This window comes from Exophiala bonariae, assembly GCF_035927105.1.
Source record: "Exophiala bonariae strain CCFEE 5792 chromosome Unknown scaffold_20, whole genome shotgun sequence".
NCBI classification, from domain to species: domain Eukaryota; kingdom Fungi; phylum Ascomycota; class Eurotiomycetes; order Chaetothyriales; family Herpotrichiellaceae; genus Exophiala; species Exophiala bonariae.
Genome location: NW_027042495.1, coordinates 1 through 24,826, shown reverse-complemented (window position 1 = coordinate 24,826; position 24,826 = coordinate 1). Strand labels below are relative to the sequence as shown.

General features: G+C 50.0%; 8 protein-coding genes across 8 annotated transcripts; 4 read left to right on the top strand and 4 right to left on the bottom strand.

Annotated features, from left to right (window-relative positions):
• Positions 1–2,600: 2,600 nt before the first annotated feature.
• On the top strand, positions 2,601–4,404 carry LTR84_005305 (uncharacterized protein; the record flags this gene model as incomplete). The annotated part of the gene is made up of 3 exons (XM_064848876.1): positions 2,601–3,194; positions 3,245–3,875; positions 3,926–4,404. The coding sequence occupies 3 exons, from the start codon at positions 2,601–2,603 to the stop codon at positions 4,402–4,404; spliced, it is 1,704 nt and encodes a 567-aa protein (XP_064704090.1).
• A 261-nt stretch (positions 4,405–4,665) lies between these two features.
• LTR84_005304 (uncharacterized protein) lies at positions 4,666–5,745 on the bottom strand (the record flags this gene model as incomplete). The annotated part of the gene is made up of 1 exon (XM_064848875.1): positions 4,666–5,745. The coding sequence occupies one exon, from the start codon at positions 5,743–5,745 to the stop codon at positions 4,666–4,668; it is 1,080 nt and encodes a 359-aa protein (XP_064704089.1).
• Positions 5,746–6,476: 731 nt separating this feature from the next.
• Positions 6,477–8,591, top strand: LTR84_005303 (uncharacterized protein; the record flags this gene model as incomplete). Its single annotated transcript, XM_064848874.1, has 1 exon — positions 6,477–8,591. The coding sequence occupies one exon, from the start codon at positions 6,477–6,479 to the stop codon at positions 8,589–8,591; it is 2,115 nt and encodes a 704-aa protein (XP_064704088.1).
• Positions 8,592–9,050: 459 nt separating this feature from the next.
• On the bottom strand, positions 9,051–10,912 carry LTR84_005302 (uncharacterized protein; the record flags this gene model as incomplete). Its single annotated transcript, XM_064848873.1, has 5 exons — positions 9,051–9,284; positions 9,348–9,452; positions 9,522–10,623; positions 10,723–10,742; positions 10,790–10,912. 5 exons carry the CDS (start codon positions 10,910–10,912, stop codon positions 9,051–9,053), a joined length of 1,584 nt encoding a protein of 527 aa, XP_064704087.1.
• Positions 10,913–11,736: 824 nt separating this feature from the next.
• LTR84_005301 (uncharacterized protein) lies at positions 11,737–13,290 on the top strand (the record flags this gene model as incomplete). The annotated part of the gene is made up of 1 exon (XM_064848872.1): positions 11,737–13,290. The coding sequence occupies one exon, from the start codon at positions 11,737–11,739 to the stop codon at positions 13,288–13,290; it is 1,554 nt and encodes a 517-aa protein (XP_064704086.1).
• Positions 13,291–13,348: 58 nt separating this feature from the next.
• Positions 13,349–14,505, bottom strand: LTR84_005300 (uncharacterized protein; the record flags this gene model as incomplete). Its single annotated transcript, XM_064848871.1, has 2 exons — positions 13,349–14,479; positions 14,500–14,505. 2 exons carry the CDS (start codon positions 14,503–14,505, stop codon positions 13,349–13,351), a joined length of 1,137 nt encoding a protein of 378 aa, XP_064704085.1.
• Positions 14,506–15,565: 1,060 nt separating this feature from the next.
• On the bottom strand, positions 15,566–16,772 carry LTR84_005299 (uncharacterized protein; the record flags this gene model as incomplete). The annotated part of the gene is made up of 2 exons (XM_064848870.1): positions 15,566–16,288; positions 16,344–16,772. The coding sequence occupies 2 exons, from the start codon at positions 16,770–16,772 to the stop codon at positions 15,566–15,568; spliced, it is 1,152 nt and encodes a 383-aa protein (XP_064704084.1).
• A 5,449-nt stretch (positions 16,773–22,221) lies between these two features.
• Positions 22,222–24,600, top strand: LTR84_005298 (uncharacterized protein; the record flags this gene model as incomplete). Its single annotated transcript, XM_064848869.1, has 1 exon — positions 22,222–24,600. The coding sequence occupies one exon, from the start codon at positions 22,222–22,224 to the stop codon at positions 24,598–24,600; it is 2,379 nt and encodes a 792-aa protein (XP_064704083.1).
• Between the last annotated feature and the right edge of the window lie 226 nt (positions 24,601–24,826).

Here is a 24,826-nt window from a genome sequence, read left to right as displayed (position 1 = left end):
CTGAAAGAAATTGTCGAGAACCAGCTGTCGAACCCAAAGCAGTGGGACACTGGAAGGAATGTGAGTGGACCGTCGATGCCCAGAGACGTTGCCTCGTCGGGTCGAACTGGTGGCTCCTCGAAATGTATGTACAACCAGGTCTCGGCCCCCATTTCGATGATTCCAGGCACCAGCCCCCTGCTCACTAGGCTGAGGGCAGCCAAGGCTCACGGCTACAGAGTCGATACAGAGCTTCGGTAGCTCCAATTGTGTCATTGGGACCAGTAGCTGACGGCCAAACTACTTCCTCATTGAGAAATTTCGCAACGGTGGTCATGCGACCACATCCAAACCAATAATAAGTCTCAAAATTGGTTCCAAAATAGTCCTAGAGTGCTCATCTCAAGGCCGCCCTTTCAAAAGCCATCAGCGCGTTTGCACGACGACTTTCGAGTTTCGAAACCTATGATTCGATCTTTTCGAGAAACATAGGAAGCAATAAACAATCGTAGAACCTCCACGACTGGATGACGATCAACAGAACCTGGGCCTTTAGATCGTGTCCTCGACTTCCCCATCCGGCTCAACTCACGATAAAGTCTCCATAGCCTGGGCGAAACAGCGATTAGAATTTCGTGAGTGACACAGGCATATTCTTACTTTCGTCGACGGAAAGTGCGGCAATAACCCAGTGACAGAGCACGAGTTGGAGGTATTCCCATTTGCGAGCTGCTGTGGCAAAACCGTCATTATGAGGACCTTCAGTAGACAGGATGGCTAAGCATGTGACTGCTGGGTTCTGAGACAACAATATATAGCTCGCCATCCCCATAGCGCAGAACTCGTAACGGACATTTCGCGGAACAGAAAAGGGAATTCTCCACGTTGATGTGCCCTACATGCAGTCTTGATTTTCTTTCGGCTCAACCTATAGCACTTCCAAGAAGCCCGTTGTCGCTTGTCAATAAGTTCGATATGATAAGCTTCCAGATGGAGTTAGCATGAGCTCATTACGAAGAGCATTCGTCGGCAAATTCGCGAATAATGAGCAATGTGGATGGATGTCACTCAACACACCCCTAGCGCTTCATGATCAACATAGATGGCACTTCAATGTCAGTCCTAACGACCTGTGCAGTAAGATACCAAGCGTGTGACCTTCAGAAGTCGATGCTCAAGCGAACATTATAGGTACCTTAGTACCTAGGTAATCTACCTACTAAGTACCTAGGTAAGCAATGTGGTAGTAGTAAGGCGACGGTCAAATGTCTTTATGAGGTGCAACTGTTATAACTAATTTAATGAGTGCAATACCTTGAATAGGTCAAGATATAGTTGAGTTCCTTTGAGGAGGTTTTTCTGTAAATAATGCAACATTAAATAGATTTTTTGCACGGAAGCAAAGCCTTGGCATAGCATCCAAGTTGGGCAGTCCTCATCACCTATCTGGGGTGACACCTCCAAATTGATGAAACAGCAAAGGTAAAACTGGAAGCTCTCATCCAGCCAAATTTTTGGTGAGATAAAAGATATTCAGGCTATGCCGAAAGCATTAGTACAGACATGATGTCATGCTTACATAGATACACGTGATCCGCCATCAGGCCAAGATCTCCTCTCCTGCAATTCATTCCTCTCAACCACATCTTCATGGGCGAGGATCCTGCAACGCTGCAAGTAGACAAACGTTCTATCAAACTTACTGTAATTATTGTTGACAACTATCAACGTGCCTACGTATTGTTGTCTCTGAAATCTGTCCGAGCACGAGGACGACAGAGGCCAGCTTGAGTCAACTACGCGATGCGGTTAGACCAGAGGCGCAAGTTAAACGCTAGACCATTTTCAATCTCTCAGACCACCTAATTTCTGGATGAGAGACAAAACGACTTCCTCGGACCAACAATCGCAGCATGACAGATTTCAGGCTTTCCCCAGCCTTTATCAGCTCCCAGGAAAAGGATGCCGCTTTCGGGGAATGGGACTCGGGAACTCGAGGACGTCTAACATAATCAATGCTCATTGCTTCGCGTGCGCATTGCCCCTGGGGCTCTGCCACAAGCGGCCGTATTACAAGAACGAGCTACTCTTTTACGCGGCGATAATGGCTCGAGGAATCCGCATCGGCTTTCTGAAGACAAGCACTTCGCTGGAAATCACCTATTTCTGTATTCGATTTTGACATTCTTGACTATCCTCGGAGATGATACAGTGTGTTACTCAAGGTTTGTCCCTATTGAAATTCGTCTAGCGCTCCACGCTTGGGATTGACGCGGTAAGAGTCAAACTGAGTGTTGATATTTCTCCTAGACAGCGTCACACCACATCACTCACCTGAGAGGAATCACTACACTCCGTCTTCGCTTAGCTCCTATACACTATAATATTATAACACGCTTCGGGGATTCGCCTTTGTTGTTACGCAGTCTACTAAAATTAGCAATCAAGTACACTCCTTCATGCCCCCTGGGCAGTGCATTGATGTCTTGCTCACTCTCATACTTCTGTTATAAAGCAAGGTAGGAAGTCATTCGTTCTCATTTTCCCTCCTCGTTATAGCACTTTATACACATTCTCTCAGTCACCGCCCTCTTGCTGTGACATTCAACATTCGTTTCGCAATGGAAGTTTTCACAAGCATTGGTAGCCTCAATACCACTACTCTTCTCAATGCATATGGCAACAGCGAGATTGCCTATCTTTTACAGCACCCCCCTACTGAATTTCAGATACTACACACATACAGATGGGCTCTTCTGTTTTCATTATTGGCGGGCTCTTTCGTGTTCTCACTGAGCAAATACCTTCTTTTCCACGATAGAGCGCCCCCTGGCCTCAAACTTATCCCAGGTCCACGGAGCACACTCCCTTGGCTAGGTCGTATACATGGAATAGACCCTGTCGCGCCATGGAAGTCGATGAAAAAATGGTCCGATGAGTACGATGGTCTCTTCAGACTCACAACTGCTGGCGGTGAAATGCATATCTGGATAGGGAAAGCAGAGATCGCCCAGGAACTATACTGCAAACGTGCAGCCAAGTACTCTTCTCGGCCAGAGGTCCCTGCGGTTCCCGGCAGTGATAAGCAGGGCCAATACCTTCCTCTTCTGCAGGACGATGATCATTGGCGACACCAACGAAAGTTCGGCCACACTGTACTAACAGAGTGCGGTGGCAAGGAGTTTTACGGTTATATTTCTCATGAAGCCAAGCGTGTCAGTACTTTTTATGACAGGATTGCTTAAACATACTAACATCCTTTTAGTACGTTTATAACTTAATCAAAGACCCCAACGACCACTATACACAATGCTCTCACTTCTGCGGGCGGATATCTGCACGTTTGGCCTATGGTAATCCCAACTCCGGGGCAGCGCACTGCAAGAACGCAGGAGAGTTCATCCCTCAGATTTCTCCTTCTGCAAGTGGACCTATTACCAACATCTTCCCGTTTCTTGGAAAGCTTCCAGAATTCATCAACACCACCCGCATCGCTCCTCGTCAGCGTCGTGAGCGGGAAGAGCGACTTTGGAAGGGGCTCATGTGGCAGGTGAAAGAAGACATGGCCAACGGTATAGCACCTCCTTCTTACGCCCGTTCCTACTTCGAGAAAGCAGCCGCAGCACCACAGGGCCTCGGATTTGGCATGGACGAGCATGAAGCCGCATACGCTGTTGGTATGTTGTGCACCGTTGCCATCATGACCAACTCCGGGCCTATGTATTGCTTTTTGATGGCCATGGTATTGCACCCTGAGTGGCAAGAGAAGGCGAGAGCAGAAGTGGATGCCGTTGTCGGTCCCGACCGTGTCGTCGATGTCTCTGATACACCCAATCTGCCTATCCTGCGCGCTGTTATCAAAGAGTGTATTCGCTGGAAACCACCCGTCCCTCTTGGTAAGTCATTATTGGCACAAACACATTGGCCCCCATACTAACTGTCCTAGGTGTCCCCCGCAAAGTGACCGCCGATGACGAGTACAATGGCTACTTCATCCCCAAAGGGGCCGTCGTACACGCTATCGACCTTGCCATCGCCCAAGACCCAGAACTCTACCCCGATCCGCTCACATTCAACCCAGCACGATGGCTAGAACCCGAGTACCCCACTTACAAAGAACCTCTATCCGTCCATCCGACCCTCCATGGACACCACGGCTTTGGCCGAGGACGCCGACTCTGCCTAGGTATTGAACTCGCACAGGCAGAGTTGGTGGTTGGCTGCGGTAGCTTGTTGTGGGCGTTTGAGATGCTGCCCAAGAAAGATCAGCAGGGAAACCCGATCTGGCCTGATCCTGACCACTGGACCAGCAATGTTATTGGAGGACCACTGCCGTTGAGTATTGATGTCAAGGTCAGAAGTGAGGAGAAGAGACGGAATGCTGAGCGTCTGTTTGAGGACAGCCTGAATGACTATCCTGAGTAAAAAAAGGCCCTCAGACGTGTCAAATTACGACGAATGTAATATTAGGCGTTATTTCTTTGTGTTAGGTTGGGAACTTTTCTATGTTCTAATTGGATGTGGAGAGATATAGCCACCGAGGGAAGACGGGTAAGCATAAGGATAAGGCATCCCAGGATTTCAATCTTTATGAACATTCATGACATGAGGTTCTCATTTTCTTCATCTGCTATGGTACATGTAGTGGATTTGATCTCTTCTCTTGCGCATTTTTTACCAACGCCTTCAACCTTGTGGCACTTGTTGAGTCGCACAATGGATCCCCCCACCCGTTCTCGGTAGTATATTTAACAGCACCTGCACAATCTCTCTATCTGGAAATAGCTTTTGAAACAACTCGAGCGCCGCGGTATCCTGCTTCACTTGTCCGAATTTCGGCATGATGACAGCCCCATTCACAAGAAGATAGTTCGCATACGAAGCAACGACCTCATTGAACTGATCAGGTGGTCCGAGAAGAGCAGTCTCTGGCTCCTCACAGTCATAGACAGTCAAGCTCCGGCCCTTTGCATCCTTGGCGGAGGACAGGATTGAGCGTGCGGACTTGTAGACCTCGATGGCAATACTGTCAGCCCTGGGGCTCGGTTTGCTCAGAAGCACTACGCCAGGTGATATGAACCGTGCCAGTGCATCGATGTGGTAATCAGTGATGTCGTAATCTTTGACTCCAGGTATCCAGATGAAGTGCGTAACTCCTACTTTGTCCCTGAGTTCTGCCTCGACCTCCTTCTTCGAAAACCCTGGGTTGCGGTTATCGTTTAGAATGCAGCTTTCCGTACCGAGGAAGGTGCCTTCGCCGTCGTGCTCTATTCCTCCTCCTTCCAGGATTAGCTTCGATGTTACCGAGGGTTCATTTGCGTAAGCTGCGACCTCTGCTGCGACGTTTTGGTCACCGATGGCGGGTAGCTTGCCACCCCAGTAGTTGTAGTTGAATCTGACGGCAGTCATCTTTCCTGTGGATTGATCTTGGGCGTAGACCGGTCCGCTGTCACGGATCCAAAGCTCATTCACCGTTGCTGGCTTGACGAAGGCGTTCGAGCCAACCATTGACGTTGCTTGCGAGATGAGCTCCTTACTGGCGTAGAGGTGAACTGGCTCGAAGCGAGATATCGCATTTGCGATGTGTATCACTTCTAGTTGAAGTGCTTCTAGATGCTCCCGACTTTCTGCTGATCGTATACTTGGGAAGGCCATCAAGGTGTGAGAATGAAGTGCACTTTCAGCTGGCATACGAAAACGTCCATGATTTTGGAAGTCTGAGTGTTGTTGGTCAGATGCTCTACTGGAGTTGGTTAGGCCTGGCATTTTGGATGTCGATATTAGTCTTCTTATGTTCGATTTTTGAGTTATGGTAAGTTTTTTGATAGATAATTGAGATAGGACGCCGTTTGCTTGGATTGACGACCAAGATGTGTTTCTACCACATACAGTCGACCCCTTTAAACCTCGGATAACGATAGAGAAGCCCATTTTCTTCGCCATCAGCCGGACCCCGAGGGTAGCGGCATCGCTGAGAGTTACTCCAAGAGCTGTATGATATTGCGAAGCCAGATGGAAGTCTGGGGTAGGAGGCTCATTCCGGAAGGACTTACCGAGTTTGGCTAGACTAGACGGAAGATTTTCGGCAGGACTAACCTTAAGTTCGCCTGCTTCGAGCTGCCGTGGACTTCTCCTTCCTTCGCAGTCTAGCCAACACCGGCAATGTCGCTGACTCTTGCTCTTGAGAGCAGCGCTGTAATTCTATAGAGTCATGAAGCCGGCGCAGTCCGATAAAGATTGTGGTTTCAGGCACAAGGTAAGAGTTGCACAACAAGTTCTCAGCAAATATCCAAAGCAGGAATCAACTGGCATGACACGGCATCAGATTATTGATCCATCGTCCATCTTCTCAAGAGCTGTAAGTCTCAGTGACGACTTGGCATCCGTCCCTTTAGGCTCTATCACAAGCGTGTGCTGCTCACCACCTGTTTGCGCCACAACATCAATTGTCGAAACCATCCTTGTCACTCATACTGCTCATCTAGAGCTCCGCAAACATGCAAAACCGTAGCAGCATCGTCGACGCGACTATCTCAGACTTGTCAATAGCTCTGAGTAGTGGGAGACTTACGTCCGTCGACCTTGTCGCCAAATATTTTCTCCGCATTAGTGCCTACGACTGCAGAGCCACGGCCCTCAATTCAATTCCATTGATCAACGAAAACGTATTTGAAGAGGCCGCAGCAACTGATGACCGCCGTGCCAGCGGCCACGTCTCAGGTATTCTGGACGGCATTCCCTTCACAGTCAAGGACAGTTACAAAGTCCAGGGAATGACCGTTGCCAGTGGCTCGGAGGCTTTCGAAAATCTTATCGCCAATGAAGATGCATTTACGGTAAGTGCTCTTCGTGAAGCTGGCGCTGTCCTAATTGGCAGGACAAATATGTGTCCCATGGCCTATGGCGGCATGTTAAGAGGAGTCTATGGCCGAGCAGAAAGCCCATATAACAAAGACTACCTTGCAGCGGCTTTTGGATCTGGCTCCTCGAATGGCAGCGGCGTTTCCGTCGCTTCATCTTTCGCTGCCTTCGGCATGGGCGAAGAGACTGTCTCGTCTGGTCGATCCCCAGCTTCAAACAATGCATTAGTCGCTTATACCCCATCGCGAGGCTTGATATCAATCCGTGGCAACTGGCCACTCTATCCAACTTGCGACGTGGTCGTACCACACACACGCACGACAAGCGACCTGTTCATACTGCTGCACGTCCTTTTTAAGCAGGATTCCAAAACAATTGGCGATTTCTGGAGAGATCAGCCATTCTTTCAGCTTCCCCAGCCTGGGTGGACTACTTCTGAGAACCTCTCTGCTGCGAAGGGTATAGGATTTCTCAAAGGTAAGCGAATTGCAGTTCCTCAGATATTCCTCAAGCAAACTTCGAATGGGCCGTATATCTCCGAGGCAATTGAGCCGCTCTGGAATCAAGCCAAAGTCGACTTGGAAGCTGCTGGTGCACACGTTGAACTTGTCCAAGATCTTCCTGTTTTCAGTATATATGAAAAGCTCTTACGCACCTCTGATGCTGTTCTCGGATCCTCGATACCAGAAAACTGGAACACCACCGAAAGAAGTGTCCTTATAGCTCACGCATGGGAGGACTTTCTAGAGAATAACCACGATGCTTCTGTAAAATCCTTACGCCAAGTCGACCCAACGAAAATCTTTCCACATTTCTCATCTGATAACGTCCAAATCAAGTACACCGAGCCTGCAAATGCCGTCCCCTGGGCGAAACTAGCCGACTACGCCTCCAATCGGCCCCCTTCTAGTACGCAACACATCCCGGACAAGAGAGAGAAAGCGATCTACTCCATACCTAATCTCTGCGAAGCAATAAAAGCTCTTGAGAATATCCGCATAAAATTCTTCGAGGAGTGGCTGGCTACTCACAATTACGACTTCGCAGTCTTCCCTGCTGCTGGTGAAGTGGCCCGTGCCGATGCAGATGTCAGCGACTCGAGCGCACGGCATGCCTGGACAGATGGCATCAAGTACAGCCACGGCAACCGTGCACTGCGGCATCTAGGCATTCCGAGCGTGACTGTGCCGATGGGAGTCTTGGATGACTCGAAGATGCCAATGGGCCTCACATTCTTGAGCCGCGCGTACGATGACTTCAATCTGCTACAGGCTGGGCATGCCTATGAGCTGGCGAGTCAACGAAGGATACCGCCTCCATTGACACCCCCCCTGGCGTCAGACGAGATCCCAGTGGACAGCCAAGTCTCATCGGAATCTAGGCCGAAACTCACGGTCACAAAATGCATCAAGACTCCAGCTGAGAACGGTGATATCCTGGTTTCGATTGAAGGCACACTCGACCTTGTCTCCACCCAGCCATCTCACGCCGATTTCAAACCTACCCTCGAGGTCTACATTGACGGAAAGTCTGTGCCCACATCTTCAATCATCATCATCAGCGATGAAACACCAGCCCAAAAAACCGTGTACCAAAAGTTCAAAATCGAGCAGTTAACCACTCCCCCACCAGCACAAGACAGCCGCAACCAAGTCGTCGGCAAGATCGCGAGAGACAGTACGATGGTTATGATTCTCGGGCGCGATGGTGAACGGGGCCGACCATCGGGATATGTTAAATTATTGCATTGAAATCTATTCGCTTTACAATGACCGCATTTTAGAGCGGTGGAAAGTCAGACAGCGCCAGCTCGGCTCCGTTCCAACACAACTGCCACGGGACCAGACTTCGAATGCAATAGATGGGGTAGTCTACTTAGCTGGTATGGCTTAGCTACATACTTAGCCTCGATGGGGTGTCGAAAGTGTATAGTAGTACGTGTTAGCCTCAAACCACGAGAGGGCTTTTTTTTTAATTGCTAGCCTCAGCGGAAGGCTGCATTTGGTAGTCTTGATCTCAATCTTGTCAAGCTTTTCGGCTCTTGGAAAACCGGTCTATAAATATGCCTGCTTCAAACTCTTTCTAGACGTAACACGTCACAGAATTGGGCTTTTTCATCCATTCCCGACGATGATATTCCAGGAAAGTTTTGAGAATTCACGATGATGACTACCTTATTCTCCTACTCTGCTCAAAAGGCTTACATGGGTTTAATACTGTCTCTGCGCCCAGTGCTCGTACTTCCCAGCCAACTGGATCCTCCACTTCCGACCCCAAATAATGAGAGGCACGCAAGTCAGGCCGAGCACGGCGGCCAGCACACCACAGATGACAAACATGTTGTAGATGCCCATACCCGTGATCCACGGCGGGACGCCGAAGACTAGAGCTGTGCTGATGGCATTGCGCACGAAGACGACGCCAACGAGAGCGTCTCCTAATATCTAGGTGACTTGTGTCAGTACGGGGGGTTGGAAGAAAAGGTACAGAAAGGGGGAAAGGCGTACATGTTGATATGAATCCTGCACGTAGGTGAGTGCCATGTCGCCACAGCCGCCGAGCGCAAAACCGACGAAGCCCGCGCCGATGGCGTTGAGGATCCATGCTTGGCCCTGGAATGAGATGTTAGTCGGGTTTAAATTCGCATTGTGTTGTATGTTTCGACCACGAGAGAGCCATACCTTTGCAATAGTCAAGCCGTACAACAATATGCCGAGAATCATGCCGCAGCCAGGGATCATAAAGAGCCAGAGTCGAGTCTCTGGCTCGTGAATGCCGGCTCTCCGTTTTGCGATTTGAACTGCGAAATAGTCGACCGCTGGGCCGCCCAGGAGCGAGCCCAGGACTGATCCGATTGCCGGTGGAAGACTCATAAGCCCAACCGACGCGGCGCTGAAGTTGTATGGCGGTGCAGGGTAAACGGTAGCTTGCGTGACCGCCACCACGGCCAGCATGGATACAAGCCAGCCGTACTGGAGCGCAGCAAAGGCGACGGCGGGGAATTGGAACAGAATGATGAATGGCTGGAAGACATGGCTGATAAAGCTGTTTTTCTGGCGGTGGCCTGCTGGATCTGTGTCAAGAGAAATCAAGCGATGGCGGCGCCAGTAGCCATCCAGTGGTATTGTTGACTTCTGTAGGATGGAATCTCGCGTAGCCATCGTGATGAGAGTGAGCTCTGGCTGTTCTGTCGCTGTTGGTGTCTTGGACTTGGAATTCTCTGATGCACTATCAACGACTCCTCCGGTCATGACAGGAACAGTTTCGCCGATGACTGTGGGCGCGTCGAACTTTGTCTCCTCCAACGCTACAATCAGCGCCAGAGTAGTGATTCCCATGAATATGGCGAGGTAGTAGAACGCCCATCGCCAACCTTGTGATACTGCGACATATCCTGCGGCGACAGGACCCATGTAGTTGCCAAACGACACGGCTGCCAAGTATAGTCCGTTTGCAGAGGCTCTTTGGTGGACGAAAAACATGTCTGACACGGTCACCTGAAAGAGTGCTTCGTTCACAGCGCCTGCCAGCCCGCCGATGACATTCGATCCCATGAAATCTCCAACCGTTTGGGCTCTCGCTTGCCAGATTGCACACGCCGTCATAAGGAGTGATGTCAAGATGTACACTGGTCTTCTGCCAAACTTGAGTCCAAGAGGGACAAAGAAGATGCAGCCCACGCTCAAGGCTCCCGAGCTTGCAGCGTATGCATTGTTGAGATCGGTAAACGAGACGCCGGTCTCGATATTGATATCAACCCATAGAGGTGTAGCTGAAGTCAACCTTCATTGCGGTCAGTAGGGAAAGCACGACAGATAGATAGGAGCCTACGTTGCAAAGACAAAAATGCAATAAAAGCATAGAAGTGTCATATGTAATGACTTTCTCCCCTTGGACCAGTTCTGTCTGCAATCAGAGATGCTTTTTTTGTGGAGTTTGCAAAGCTCACCAGGGGTTGGTTGGGGTCTGCGGTCGGAATTGGCGAAAGGACAATGTGTGCACCAGTCTCATTTTCGATCCGTTGCGTGCCCGGTGGCAAGGCTTCACGTGAAGCAGGGCGATCATGCTCCATAACCGTCGACTTCTGAAATACGGAAGAGAAATCTCAATGTCTTTGCCTCTGGGTGTCGGAGGCAGTGAGCTGGCGAGCTACAAGCATGAAGTAGCTGAATCACAAGCGAGGGGGTCCAAATCGTGTTTTAAAGAATTCCAAAAAGCAGCAGGCTGGCTATGTGCGGACGCGACTTACAATACTTTAAGTAGATATGAAGAGTCTCCGTTATCTGCCTATCTCCCGAAGAAACGTTGGCCGTCGACGTGTAATCTGGAGGTTTGTATGAATGAAACAGATAGGAAAGAAACCACGGGAGTTGAGCTTCGACTCAACTGCGACTTGGATCGCTGCAGAAGTTTGAGATTCGCGGCCTGCCCCTAATCTCGATGCTCGAGTCGAGGCCGCCGGAATGTATAGACCAATCATCTGAACCCCAAATCTGGGCAGGTATAGCCGACGGAAGATTTTGAGCAGCATTCGTCCACCAAGGAGGCAGGATTAGCCAACGGATGATTTTGCGCCCCAGGCTTGGGACGTTTTGACGCTCCCAACTCTGTGGGGAAACGGCACCTTCTTATCTGGCTTGACTTTCCCTTCCCAATTTTCGAAATGGCTCAGGTCGAGATGCCGTAGGTAGGAACCGTCATGGACGGAGTCCTCCGCTGGTGCTTTCGCAACGATTGATTTATGATGTCGTCGCAGACGCAGTTACATAAAAACGTTTTCTTCAGCATCGATTGTAAAGTTGTCATTAACTTTTGCTAATCAAGATGAGGACAGTGTTCGAGAATGGGGTGATCTACCATGGGAAGTGCAAGTCTGCATTCGAGACTTGCACCAGTATGGTCATTAACGAGAATCGGATAGAATACCTGGGCGACGATGCAGGAAAACGAATCCCCTCCCTCAATAATCGTGAAGACACCAATACAGTCGATCTGAAAGGTCGTTCTGTGTTCGCAGCCTTTGTCGATGCGCACATGCATTTACTGCAATTCGGAGCGTCCTTGCTTAAAATTGGACTTGACAACTGCCACAACCTCGAAGAAATAAGAAGTACCATTGCTCAGGCGGCGAAAAGCAACCCAAAAGCTCAACGAATTCTCTGTCGAGGATGGAGACAAGCCACCACTAGTCGCCAAGCGCTTGCGAGCATGCTCGACGATATTGACCCTCGCCCAATCTTCATTGATGCGGACGATCTACACTCTTGCTGGTGCAGCAGCTCGGCGTTGAAGGACTTGGGCATCACCCGTGACACCCCTGAGCCTGTTGATGGAACAATTCACAGAGACAAAGATGGGAACCCTTCAGGGCTAATAAGCGAAGGCGCAGTCTTTACTTTCGTCTGGCCTTTTTTGATAGGCGTACTTTCCAAAGAGGAGAAGAAGGACTGCGTTCGAGCAGCCACAGACGAGTACCACGCTTCGGGCTATACTAGTGTGATCGAAATGGCCATGGACCAGGGACATTGGGATTTGTTCGAGGACATGCACAAGAACGGCGAACTGGGTCTCCGAGTGGCGGCGCATTGGATGATAATACCGACAGGAAAGAGTGCGGATGAGCTCGCTCAGGTTCAAACGGCAATCGACATCCATGCACAGTACAATCTCCAAAACTCTCCAGATTTCCGGATCGCTGGAATCAAGATAATAGCTGACGGCGTGGTGGATTCATGTACAGCTGCGCTTTCAGAGCCCTACCTAGTGACTCCGCAGGGGGTAGGTGATCTCAACTGGACAGACGATGCGATACGAGCAGTGGCTGCAAAAGCTGACAAGTCTGGTCTGCAAGTCGCCATTCACGCCATTGGTGACGCCGCTATTCATCAAGCAATCAACACACTGGAGAGTCTAGGCACCACTGGACAGCGACACAGGATCGAACACCTCGAACTCACTCATCCGGATGACGCTAAAAGACTGGGAAAACTCGGCATCACTGCTTCTGTGCAGCCAGTGCATTCTGATCCTTCGATCTTGGGAGCATGGCCTGAATTGGTGGGCAAAGAGCGTTGCGATTGGGCCTTTGCGCATGGAGCCTTCCAGGAACATGGTGCTCAATTAGCCATTGGTACTGACTCGCCCACTGCGCCACATCAGCCATTTCCCAATTTGTATGTCGCGAATACCAGACAGTCATCACGAGACCAGCATAACCATACCAAGATCAATCAACGGCAAGGTCTAGATATGCACCAGGTGTTTGGTGCTGCAACTTGGGGCGCTGCTTATTCTGGCTTTGCCGAAAAGGAACTCGGCAGTTTAGAGGTTGGAAAAAAGGCCGACTTTATCGTAGTAGACGGGTTGCTGGATGGGTTCGATGCAAAATCCTTGCTGAAAGCTTGTGTCACGGAGACGTGGATGAACGGTCGGAAGGTGTATTCGTCGTAGACCACCTTATCAGCGTTCTAAATGCGTTGGCAATGGTTGTTATTGTATGATATACATTTCATGGTCCCATGGCCACAGATAATCCTTGGTCAATGCACTCGAACCAAGGTAAAGCTGGTCTGCGTCGTCGATTGGCCCATATATGTCTCAGCCCTGCCGCCATACTCTGGCACGCTCTTGGTGCTAAGCCGTTGCTGATCTTATTCATGGTCTCAAGGAGTGGACTTTCCAGATCTTCATCCACATTAAAGTTGTCCAGGCACGCCACGAAGTAGGGAAAAAGGACGTAATTCGGTCTGTCGACTCCTTGCTCCATAACATCCAGGATTTCTGCATGGAGTTGCACAGCTTTGTCATGTGCTAACGCGTCGCCAAGAGGGGTCCTTTGAATCTGCAAAAGTAAAAGCTGAACTGCGGACTTGAAGGCTTTGGCTTGAAGTAAGAAGTGTTGCTTCTCGTCTCTATCCACAACAATCTCATCACGTAGCTGAAGAGCCGCTTCTGGTGACCACTGGTCGACCAATGAGCTGATCCACTCAATCCCTAAGCTAACATCGATCCAGGAAGCAGTGCCCGACCTGACAGAATTGCATAGAAGACAAACGTCGTAAAGAAATGGGAGAAGCTCCGGGCATACTCCATAGTAACGATCAACAATTGTGTTCTCTTGTGAAGGCTCATAACGAAAGACCGGTGTTTCTCCCAACACAATGCACTCCGTTACCTCCACGAACAGAATGCATATAATATTCGGATCTGTATCCTCTAGCGTTGCGCGTATCAGCTGTTGTTTCCAGGGCAGAGCTTGGAGGAGAGCTGATCTTGCTATTGGAAGAGTAGAAGCCCCTATCGTGATGTCGTTGTAGGTAATAATCATCATTGCAAGAGCCAAAGCAGCCCGAGCGTCTTCGATCGAGGTTGTCTGTATGGTTGCCAACTTCTGGAGCGCTCTGGAACCTCTTTGACAAGAAGGATCATTCAGGTTTTCAGCAACCGTGGCGTGCTTGTTGGCTAATAGGGCGTTGGCGAAAGCGAGTATGCCGTCCTTGAGTTGGTCGGTGGCGGCATAAAGCTGGGACGCCATTTCTGAGCGCATGGAATCCTGGAAGGTTCGCCCATAAACGAGACTGGAGATCTGGTCGGGATGGAGGACGAATTCGACCAAAGTGAGTTCATCCTGGCCGAAACCCTTCCAAATGGGCAAAAGACGGCCATCAAATATTAGCCGCGTCGGAGCAGCAGGAATCAGTGGAAGTGGTGAAGATTCCTGCTTTGGGCTTGGAGTACGCCGCGGTTTCAAGGCCGTGCGTGGTCGACCGGGCGGCAGGATAGCTCTATCTATCCTGCACACATGCCCGAGTCGAGCACAGCGCTCACATACTTGTGAGTTGTTTTCATAATTGCACCGCGCCTTGATTCTGTAGCACTTGTCGCACGACCTTGATGGCTTCATTCCCCTCAATCTGCATCTACATAGTTGTGTGGAGAAGAGTGTGGAGCAGAGGAAGAAAAGAGATGTCAAGGAAATGGGAGGTTTCGCACGGATGTTGGTCCTTGCCATGGCTATGCTAGCCATATCCAGTTAGCTATTTATAGTCTTGGCATCTAGTCGTTGTCTACCAGGTACTCAGGTACCTAGGCTACAAGTACCTTGAAGGAATGGATTAATGAAACTTCCGTATCTCAACGCTGCTGACATGGTGAAATGGGAAGGAAAGTGGTGCGATAAGTCGGAACAAAGGCTGAGACTAGGGGTATCTGATCACGAAGTTTACCAATTTATTCAAAGTACAGTGATGGGTTGCGGTCGGAACAACCAGGTATTCACATTTGGGGCAAAAAGAAAAGAAATAAATATGGCTGAGGAACTTGATGTCATATGAGTGATGGCGTTTGGATTAAGAGTACTAATATGTAGGTTGAAGAGCAGACAGCCTCTCCCCAATTGAAATCCTTGATACTATAGAATATATCGTCGCTTGGTTGTTCAAAATCTAATAATTTCGCTATACCCGCTTGTTCATGCTCGTGCTCGTGAGATGTCGAATGAAAAATGTAAGATGTCGGTGGGCACTCAGGCCGCGGTGTCCAGCACCGTGCGCCTTGGTTGGAGAAATCGATTGTTGTTATACATGGATTAAAAAAATAGTAGAAAAGCTTCTCCCAAATGCCATTGGGCACCAATTCATTGCATCATTCCGAGGGATTAGAAAAGCCGTTTTCGTGAATTATGTGCAAAGTCGTAAGAGTCTGAGTTGACGCCGACTTGGGTATATCAATCGCGATCGCGAGGTCCTAGAATGCCTTGTATGTCCATCCTTGGTCGTTTTGGGTCCGGTTCCTGTGTTCCATCATCTCGATTCGTTGGTTCTTCCTGTGGGGAACGTTGCACTCCTTGCCGGTACTGTGGTTCGGATATAGCAGGGTCGATCGGTCCAACACCAGGAGGTGATGTACGAATGGGCGGTAGCTGAAGGCCCGCAGATCCCTCTAAAGGCGGAAGAGAGTCGCCAGCCATGGACGGACTCGTCAAAGTTCGTGGAAATATCGGGTTTGAGTATGTTGTAGGGGGTCCCATGTGCTGATAGGGAGGGAAATTGTATGAGCTCGGGTAGGTTGCCATTGGCCTCATCGACGATTCCGGAGGAGAATTGCTATAAGGTACTGGAGGTTGGGCAGAGACAGAACCAGAACCGCCAGTATACGGGTGGGATGATGGGACAAAAGTGCCTACAGCTGTCGCGTGGCTCGGCGATATTGAAGGCTGTGCATACATCGCGGGAAATGGGGGTCCTCGTCCATAGGGCGTCTGTAAAGGTCTAATCGGCGGATATGTGGTCGAGTGCATTAAGCTACTTGTGTCCGTTCCCGGAAGCGTCCTTGGAGAATACGATAGTGCCCCTGGCGGTAAAGACTCGAATGTTCTTCGTGCCGAAGGATCTTCTGGCTTTAGAGGGGGTCGTCCTCGCTTTTTGTGCTCGACATCTCGACATGAGTCCTAATAGGGTTAGTATTTGCGTGCTCTCTGGCAATTTTTGCCTCGGAAGACCTACTTCTTTCCCACTTTGTAAACACCTCCGACACGGACGACTTTCGTCACATCTTAGATGCTTTTTCTTACAGTTGACACAAGCGGAAGTGACATGAGGTTTAGGCTTTCTCGTTGCCCTTGGAGAAATCGGGCTTTGCGATAAGTATTCTGGATCGGTGACAGCCACAGTCGATAGACTCGATGCTGGTTGATAGGAGCCGCTCGAAGCGAATGGGGAGGCATACGGGCCAGGCTGAACCACGGCCTCCGTGAGTATATCACCACCTCTTGCCAGATTGCCTGGTGTTGATGTAGTTTGATCAGATGGTGTCAGAGGAACAACGCTGCTGGAAGCAGCCGTCGTTGTTGGAGGAGTATGAGAACGCTTTCGTCGTCGACCAGCAATCTGAGGAGGGTCAGTAGGTGGCTCCGGTGGGGGCGATCCGGACATGGGAGGTGAGGGTAGAGGTGCCCACAAGGGCGCAGCGAGTGGTTTGGGCAAAGTCAGATTGATCGCGAATCTGGTGTTGTCGATACTGGACCGGTGTCGCTTGAAAGAGGGATGGAAAAGAGGAAACTGAGGTAGAGGTGAATGCTGCATCAGGTCACCCCGAGTACGCAATATCAAATCTGCATGAATGGTCGCTTGTTCCAAGTTGCCGTGTCAAGGTGGTGCAAGGCTGGACGGAGATGGAGATGTGAATGGATTTCGTCTCAAGTGTGTCTGTGCTCAATGTTGATCGGTATGCTGGTCCAAACCATCCGCTAAGTCACGTCTTTGAGGCGAAGTACCAATGTCTTTTCTTCCGATCTTGTTCCGATGTCCGTGCAGGTCCTTGGTACTGAGTTAGTGGTTTGCCTTGGGTCCAATAAAGTTGATCGAAGATGAACACAGCATATATCACTGTCGCTCTGCATACCTTGTCAATGCCTTTCAGCCCCGATTTTTTACACAACCAACATCGACCGAACAGATATCATAATATAGCTGACCAACCACGGAGAAGTTGAACCACTGCTCGACTTGAAATAGAATTCGGGCGGGCGAGCACACACCTGATGCGAGGGCAGGAGCGGCAACTTGCAACGACGAGGGATTTCCAGATGGTCAATGTCTGGCGAGAGGGCTTTCGGAGGTATCGTTAGTGTGTTGACTGAATGACTGTAAACAGCGTGCCTCTGTATATTCGAAGATCAGGTGGCTTTGGCCTACGAGCGAGTCACCAAACAAATTCAATCAGGGCTTGAGTCTCTCAGATAGACAAAAGCCCAGATGGTCGGGGACTGGTGTTGGTCTTGCGACGCAGCGGTACAAGAACGGCTTGGGCACGTAGCCTGTCAATAATGGAAAACATGAAATGCAGACAAATTTCCTCATGGTCGTGATCGTGGGTGACGATCTGCTCTATTGAAAGGCAGAATATTTGTCCAATAGTTCAAATGGCTAGATCCACATCGGTACGATGGAGATGCCCAGGGATCCATGAAGGAGCTGAATGTTTGCATTAGCTTTTGCGTCTGACGGACACTTGGCCATGTCTGCCGCTGTCAATTGCGACATGCTCTAATCCGCAGCAAGCGACCAGCAGCCTGGTGTGGATGAGGTTTCGCCGCTCGTGAGCGTCTTGGGCATTGGCCGCTCGGTAGTACCAGATAGTGGTGTCTCGGCAAGCCAGCGTGACGATGGCACCAGCCACAAGCCACCCCGGGCAAGATCAACGCTGAGGGTTTGTCTGAATTCAGCTTCTTTGATTCTGGGATGGGCATGGATAGGGCAGGGTGGCAACCTGGCGGACCCAGTGGGCAATCAAGTATAAGCTTTCTCATGGTCAGGGGTCTAGCGGCGGTCGATCGGCAGACCTCAACGCCGGTGAGTTTGTGCTGGGCAACCCCGGCTGGGTGCCCGGCCCCAGTAGCGGATGCTAACGAATGACTATTCAATTCTTCGGTCGTTTCCTTTGGACAAGGCTTGGAGGTATCGTCATTGGTTGGGTGTTTGTAGTCTGCGTTGGGCTTGAAAACGGTGATTGCTGCCCGGGAATCTCTGCGAGCTGTTTATTGGTAGTCGAGATTGTGATATGGAGAGACATTCAGAGACAGGCCAAAGGCAAGTATAATCTAGTCCAGATGTCTGGACGAATAAAGAGAAGCCGACAGCATAATGCAGAAAGTTGACCTCCGTGTCCCCTGCATTAGGCCTTCAGTCTGAGGGAGGAAACCCCGATTAAGGGAAGGTGGAAGGTATCTCGCGGGCAAGGAGTATGCGGCCCCCATGCACGCCAAAAATCTACCTTTAAGCCTTGTGTCCTGGAATCAATCCGTGCAGAGTATTGTTATTTGCGCCATCCAGAAGCGAATGTCTGGCATGAAATCCGGGACTCGAGGTCGCACTCTCAATCTCATTCTTTATTAACCGGGCTCCATGTGCCAGAAATAGACACGTCTGTACCACTCATGACGACCTGGGAACCTCCGCGATGGGTTTGATGTTCCACAAACGTCCTACGGAGTAGCCACCAAGAACCAGTACGAAGGACTGGTGGCCCTGGGTTCAATGAGTGACCCGGACGTCGGGGCATGCGTTCTCTGAATAATAATGCTCCAGCAAAGCCCAGTAAACTCCAGGGAACAGGCACGTAATCAGTGGAACCAATTAATATTAGCCAAGACGATATCCTTTTTCGCTGGCATGATGCTATCCGGTCCACGTTAGTAGGTTACGGAGTACAGCCATTTATGACTCGGGAGTACCTACAGATCAATGACGAGGAAAACACAATCGATAACGAAGGCTTCGTCTTCTAAATGGAACCTTGCTAGCACTTCTACAGGCATAATCAGGATGTGCCAGGGAACGAGGAAGTTAGACCTAGAAGTCGTTAGCTCACGGAGTATGCTTTCCTTTTTGATGCTCGTTCGAATACGGAGTCCTAATACCTGATATCTGACTTTTGCACATGACTTCAGACTGCAGGAGCATCGAGAGGAGCAATATGAAAGTGCCCCAGTTTCTCAGGCTTGTTTTACTACGGATATGTATAACTTCCGTAGATTCGCCGTTATGTTTTCCAACCTAGTCAGCGTAACACTCTGAATCCCGTAAGTTTCTGTGCCGTTATTTTAGGAGTTCCTATCTACCCGTGATCCTCATGACTCCATACCCTACCTGTTGTGAGGCTGGGCATTGTGGATTCGTGGAGGGACGAAAACGCAATTCGTGGTCGCATGCAAATTTAATAATGGATGCACCAGTAGTAACAAAAATATCTAGATGTCCTCCGAATCCATGAACAGACCAGGGGACGCGGGTTATTTCTGCTTATCCGAAGTCCGGTGTAGGCTCCTGTTGGCTCATAGTCCCGGGACTGGTTTCTCGCTTGTTGGGTGTCAAGCAATCCTCCGGCTAGGCCTGGACAAGGGTGGTAGTACTTCGTACGTGGTTGTTAAACCTTGAGAAATGGATTGACCACGATTTTCTGATTGCTTCATGAAGCTGTGCACTTTACACATACGACAGATACACTCATGACTCTGACGTGCTGTCATATAAAATTAATTGTGGAAAATCATGGAGGACCACCATATCGTAGAATACATTTTATTTGGCATCAAAGCAAACTCTACCACAAGCAGGCTCACAATCGTATGTGGCACAAACTTAGAGTCGAGTAAATCATGATGTGGCACCAAACAGCCCGCTTAGGCCATGGGCGATCAGGCTTGAATGCTCAAGGCTAGACTAGGCATTTGGAAGTGATGACTTACCTTGCCGCAATCTTGAAGGATGTCAGCCAACCGAAATCTTGGTTCCCAATCAGGTATTGTACCTGAGTGATTTCGTCTCAATTTGTTGACGGTGATCTCAATTGTGTTCGATAGTGGGTTACGCGGCAATAGACCAACATATAGCACTATTGGATTTCCCTTAACGGGAGCTCCCAAGTGGGATAGTGGGTTGGAATTTAGCGACAGTGGGCGATGACAGCGAAGGAAGCTCGCATGGACCACAGGCGAGGAAAAGGATCGTTCCGATGGGCGACATAATATTCTCCGCAAGCCTTGACTTAGGTAGGCATCGAGTCTCGACTCTCGAGGTCCAGCAGGCTAGACTAGGAATTCGTGCCTCGTATAATTTTAATGTACATTTGGTGCTGGGGATACCTTTGAACTACTCGGCTTGACAAAGGTCACAAAATTAGGGCATCCAGTTACTTTACCCATTGATAATGAAATCATTCCCAATCCCAATTCCGCTGTTCTGGATCTCCAATCTTACGCCTCTCCATCTGCATGTCATGGGGCTAGTTACCCAGCTTTCCCCTCTTGCCCCGAAAATCAATGGAGGCAAACTATGAGATATGAACGTTGCAAACTCTGTCTGTGTGGAAAACAGGGGTTTACCTTCGAGGTGGAAAGCAGGAGACACGGCTCGCTCGTATAGAGAACGCTGCCCGTCGCATGGCGCGTTAGCCACAGGCCCTGGAAACACTGTTGAAGCTAGGTAATCACTAGTGGGGAGGGTGGCGCCCTTGTTTGCCTAGGGAGGGCATGATGGGCACGCCAACGGTTACCTAGAAGCCATCTCCCGGTGAGACCTTGGGACACCATTTTATTCTAGTGCTGCGCCCCCTCAGCCTCTTCCTTCATTCCTGGAACTTGGGGACCAAGACTATGCATGGACCCCCTGGAAAGCTGAAAGTGTTTGGTTTGTCGCTTGTTTGAATTCAATCTCGACAAAGCAAAGAGATGACACGTGGAAGATCAAATTCAAGCCAAAAATGACATTGGAAAATTTCCGTATTCAGGCCCAGAAGTTCCGGGATCCGGGGACTTAACGAGTTGTCTAACTTCGTGGGGAGACCAAACGTTCACGAGAAAATTGTCGTGTGCTATTTGGGCGATATACTGAAAACCGCCGGAAATGCAAGAGATTGGATATCTGAGTAAGGGATAACGATATAACCACGAAGTGCAGGTTGGCCTAAGTTATCAGGAAAGGAATAGAGTGGACTTAGGCACTCGGTATGAATATGCCGAACAGGGTGACCAAGTTGCTCAAATTTAGAACCGCGTGCGATTCCTCCTGATGGTGTGCCGTTCGCTGGAGACGCCGCTTATGATGCTGTCGTGTCCAATCTGACAGCAACTAGGGACGGCGTGTTCTTAGACTTTAGTACTGTGAGTTATCCCGTCAGGCGGATACGAACGACGAACGTGTTAAATTTTTGTGATTTTTGTCAAGATTGTCTTGTAGGTAATTTCCAGCGAGGCGTTGAGGTCGACACCATGCCCAGGGAAATGCCGTATAAAAAAACCCAAGAGAGTCACATGACTAGGTCCATGATGGCAAATGCCTCAGGACTCGAGGTATCCATATCGAGTTCACGATACCTACATTTCAACTTCGTATGCTATTCTGCTCGAAGAGAGGTCCCGTACAAGGCCACCGGCAATATCGGCCTGCAGGGATAGATGGTTTACTAAAGTCAGTGAGAACTCACGTTTCCGACTTGCGACATGCCAAGATTTTATATGATGATCTCCAACTCGAACATCAATCCCACGCTTGTGACACCTGATCTCGTTTGTCTTCACGAAAAGATTCCAGTTGATCCCAAACAACATTAGTTTCACTTTTACCCAAATCACAATCCCCAGAGTGAGTTCAAGAGGATTACAAGATTGGGAAACAACGGATCTCTACCTCTTCAATGTGACAGACGCTTCGAATTCCTTCACCAGAGGTTCGCAACCTTCCGAGTTCGGGATTTTGAAGCTATTTCCCCGCCAAAGAAGCTTCGTCCGGACACAGGTTTGACATCACCTCAAGTGACACAATTTCCCTTCAACGCCAGGTCATAGCCGAGAACACCATCTATCAATAGTGTTGAGAAGCAATAATGGCATCTGAGATTCCTCCAGATGGAGACCCTTTGGTCGATACTCTACCCCCGGCCACTGACTACATGACCTATCTCACCCTACTGGAATATCAACTGACACCTCAGAATCTTCCAACCCTCACCAGGCTACTAAGCGATGATGACGGTACCTTAGCCAAAGAAATTGGCTGGGACCTGCTTAAAATCATTCTACGATTTTTGAGTGATACTCCCGATGAGGCAAATCGATGCTTGGAGATCATTGCTCGAAGAGGCAATCCCCGAGAGGTGGTCGTTAGAGTAGCTGAAGAACTTGAGAAATTGGGCGATGGCGAAGACGATGAGGTCAATGAAGGTAACTCTGACCAAGGCGACGACGAAGATGAATTGCCCACTTTCGCGGGTGAGGCCCCTCGAGTTCATCTCGGTGCCATGACGCTAGATGGTATGCCACCGACCAAACCAAAGTCCACAGACAACTCTGTGGATCAAGTCAATGTCGACACCCCTGTGATACCGTCACCTGCTAGGAGAGCACTGAAGTTACAATCTCTCTTCAATATGCTCAGCATTCTACATTCGAGGATCAAGACCCAGTATCCTAGCCGTTTCCTTGCCACGTCTTTACCAGCAGCTCTAGGTGCATACAGACATGTTCCCATTACGGCTGCAACTACCTTATCCTTTCTGGCCGTCTTAGAACAGCTGGCTGGTAAGAGCCGACCACCACTTCCTCCACGAGTCAGTGACATCTCAGTGCCGACAGTGTCAACTAGTAGTGGTCAAACCCAAACCCCCAGTGCAACCACAGCTACTTTACCAGACCCAGAAGCAAAGATCGAGGAGGCAGAGAAAGGTGTCAATCTACCATCTGCCGAAGAGAGAGCAATCATTTCTCGTCTTCTATATGCTGTCCTCCTCGAGGTGTTGGATGAATACCTCTCGTCTCTTTCTGACGATCAGTTTCCATCTATGTCATGGACCAGCCGACTACGCGAGTCACTTGAGCCTAAGAAATCAGTACCAGGTAGGGAAACAGAGACTCAGCTATTCGAGGATTCCCCAAAAACCCAAGAACGAGAATCTGTGCTTTCCAAGGTGAAGAAAATCAGCCTCGATCTGGGTTGCGACATATCTGCAGAAATCAAGAAACTCATTCATGAAGATACCGTAGAAGAAGGGTTTGATGAAGAAACAGAAGAGGAGCCATCGGAGTACCCCACCTCTCCTTCTCAAATCCCACTGCCACGGAATGGAGTCATATTTCTGTACGCGTACCAGTCATACCTTGAAGCCGCAACGACTTCGAACGCGGCAACCTTCTCACCTTCCATCGCAGCAGTTGCTCAATTGATTGACCACTCATCGCCCCTGTCGGCAACACCAGCAATTCCATCAGCTGCATTACTCGATTCACTCCTCTCCCTCCTTTATCGACAAGCGCTGGCAAACTCCCAAGAAGAAGCACAATCAGTAACCCCACCAGATGGGACGGTTCTCTCTCCTGCCAAGTTCCTTCTTCTTATCAGTACCCTAACACAACTTTTCGCCATCACCCCGTGGGCCAGCTTGCGTGACTCAGCCTACCAGATTGCATCGAAGCTCATCCACGCCTACCCCAAGCCAGAAGTCCGACTTCAGATCATTGCACAAACCATCGAGGGAAGCACGTTGAGTTCCAACTGGGCCGAGTTTGAAGAAGATCCGCACCCGGAGCCGGGCATTGACGAGGAAACGGGCCTCACGAGGAGCACTTCGGCATTGGAGCCACATCCAATCCCGCTCGCACCCCCTCAGCAGCTCGGCGTCCTGAAAGCAGTCGGCGTCGACTGGCTGAAAGACGAGATTCTGAGATATCTAAGACATCAAAGACAACCACAAGGCCAGACCACGGATGCCAGCCTCTTCTCCCCTCAGACCGGTCTGAACCCAGACCTCATCACCGATGAAGTCCACGAAGCCGGCATCCGAGGCAATGAATCTTCACTGCTCGATCTCCTGTTCCCCAAAGACCTGACCTCCCTAGACCAAGCATTCAACACTAGGACCTCAAAGACCGAGGAAGAAGAAAATGACAACGACGACACGATCTCCGCCTTCCTCCTCAACATCCCATTCTACATCTCAACACTGAACCTGCTGAGCATCATCCTCCCGAATCCACAGTCGGCATCGTCGGCATCCGCCGCTCCCTCCCAGATCTTCACGGACCGTGCCTCCGCCCACGTCTCGTCGCTCGGCGCCTCGCTGGACTTCCTCACCACGGTGCTTTTACACGCCGCCGCGGACACAGGGAGCAGCAGCGGCGGTGATGCATCCGCGGTCCTGGCCGAGAGTCGTGCTGATATCAACGCCTTGCAGGATGCGTATGAGCGTGTGCGCGTGTTGTTGCAGTAGACTGGTAGGTATTTGGCGGGACTAATGGTTGGAACTCGGCGTTCTGTTGTGGTGGATTGCTTGACCCAGAGGGCCTGAATGTGGGGTTCGAGATCGCGCCTGCAGGGTGTTGGTTGACTTTTTGACGGCGCGGACATTGGGGCCAGGGTGTTCTGGTGGGAACCGCAGCGAAATGACGATGAGTTAGCCTGGATTTGGGTCGGGTTGTGGTGCTGTTTTGGGGGGG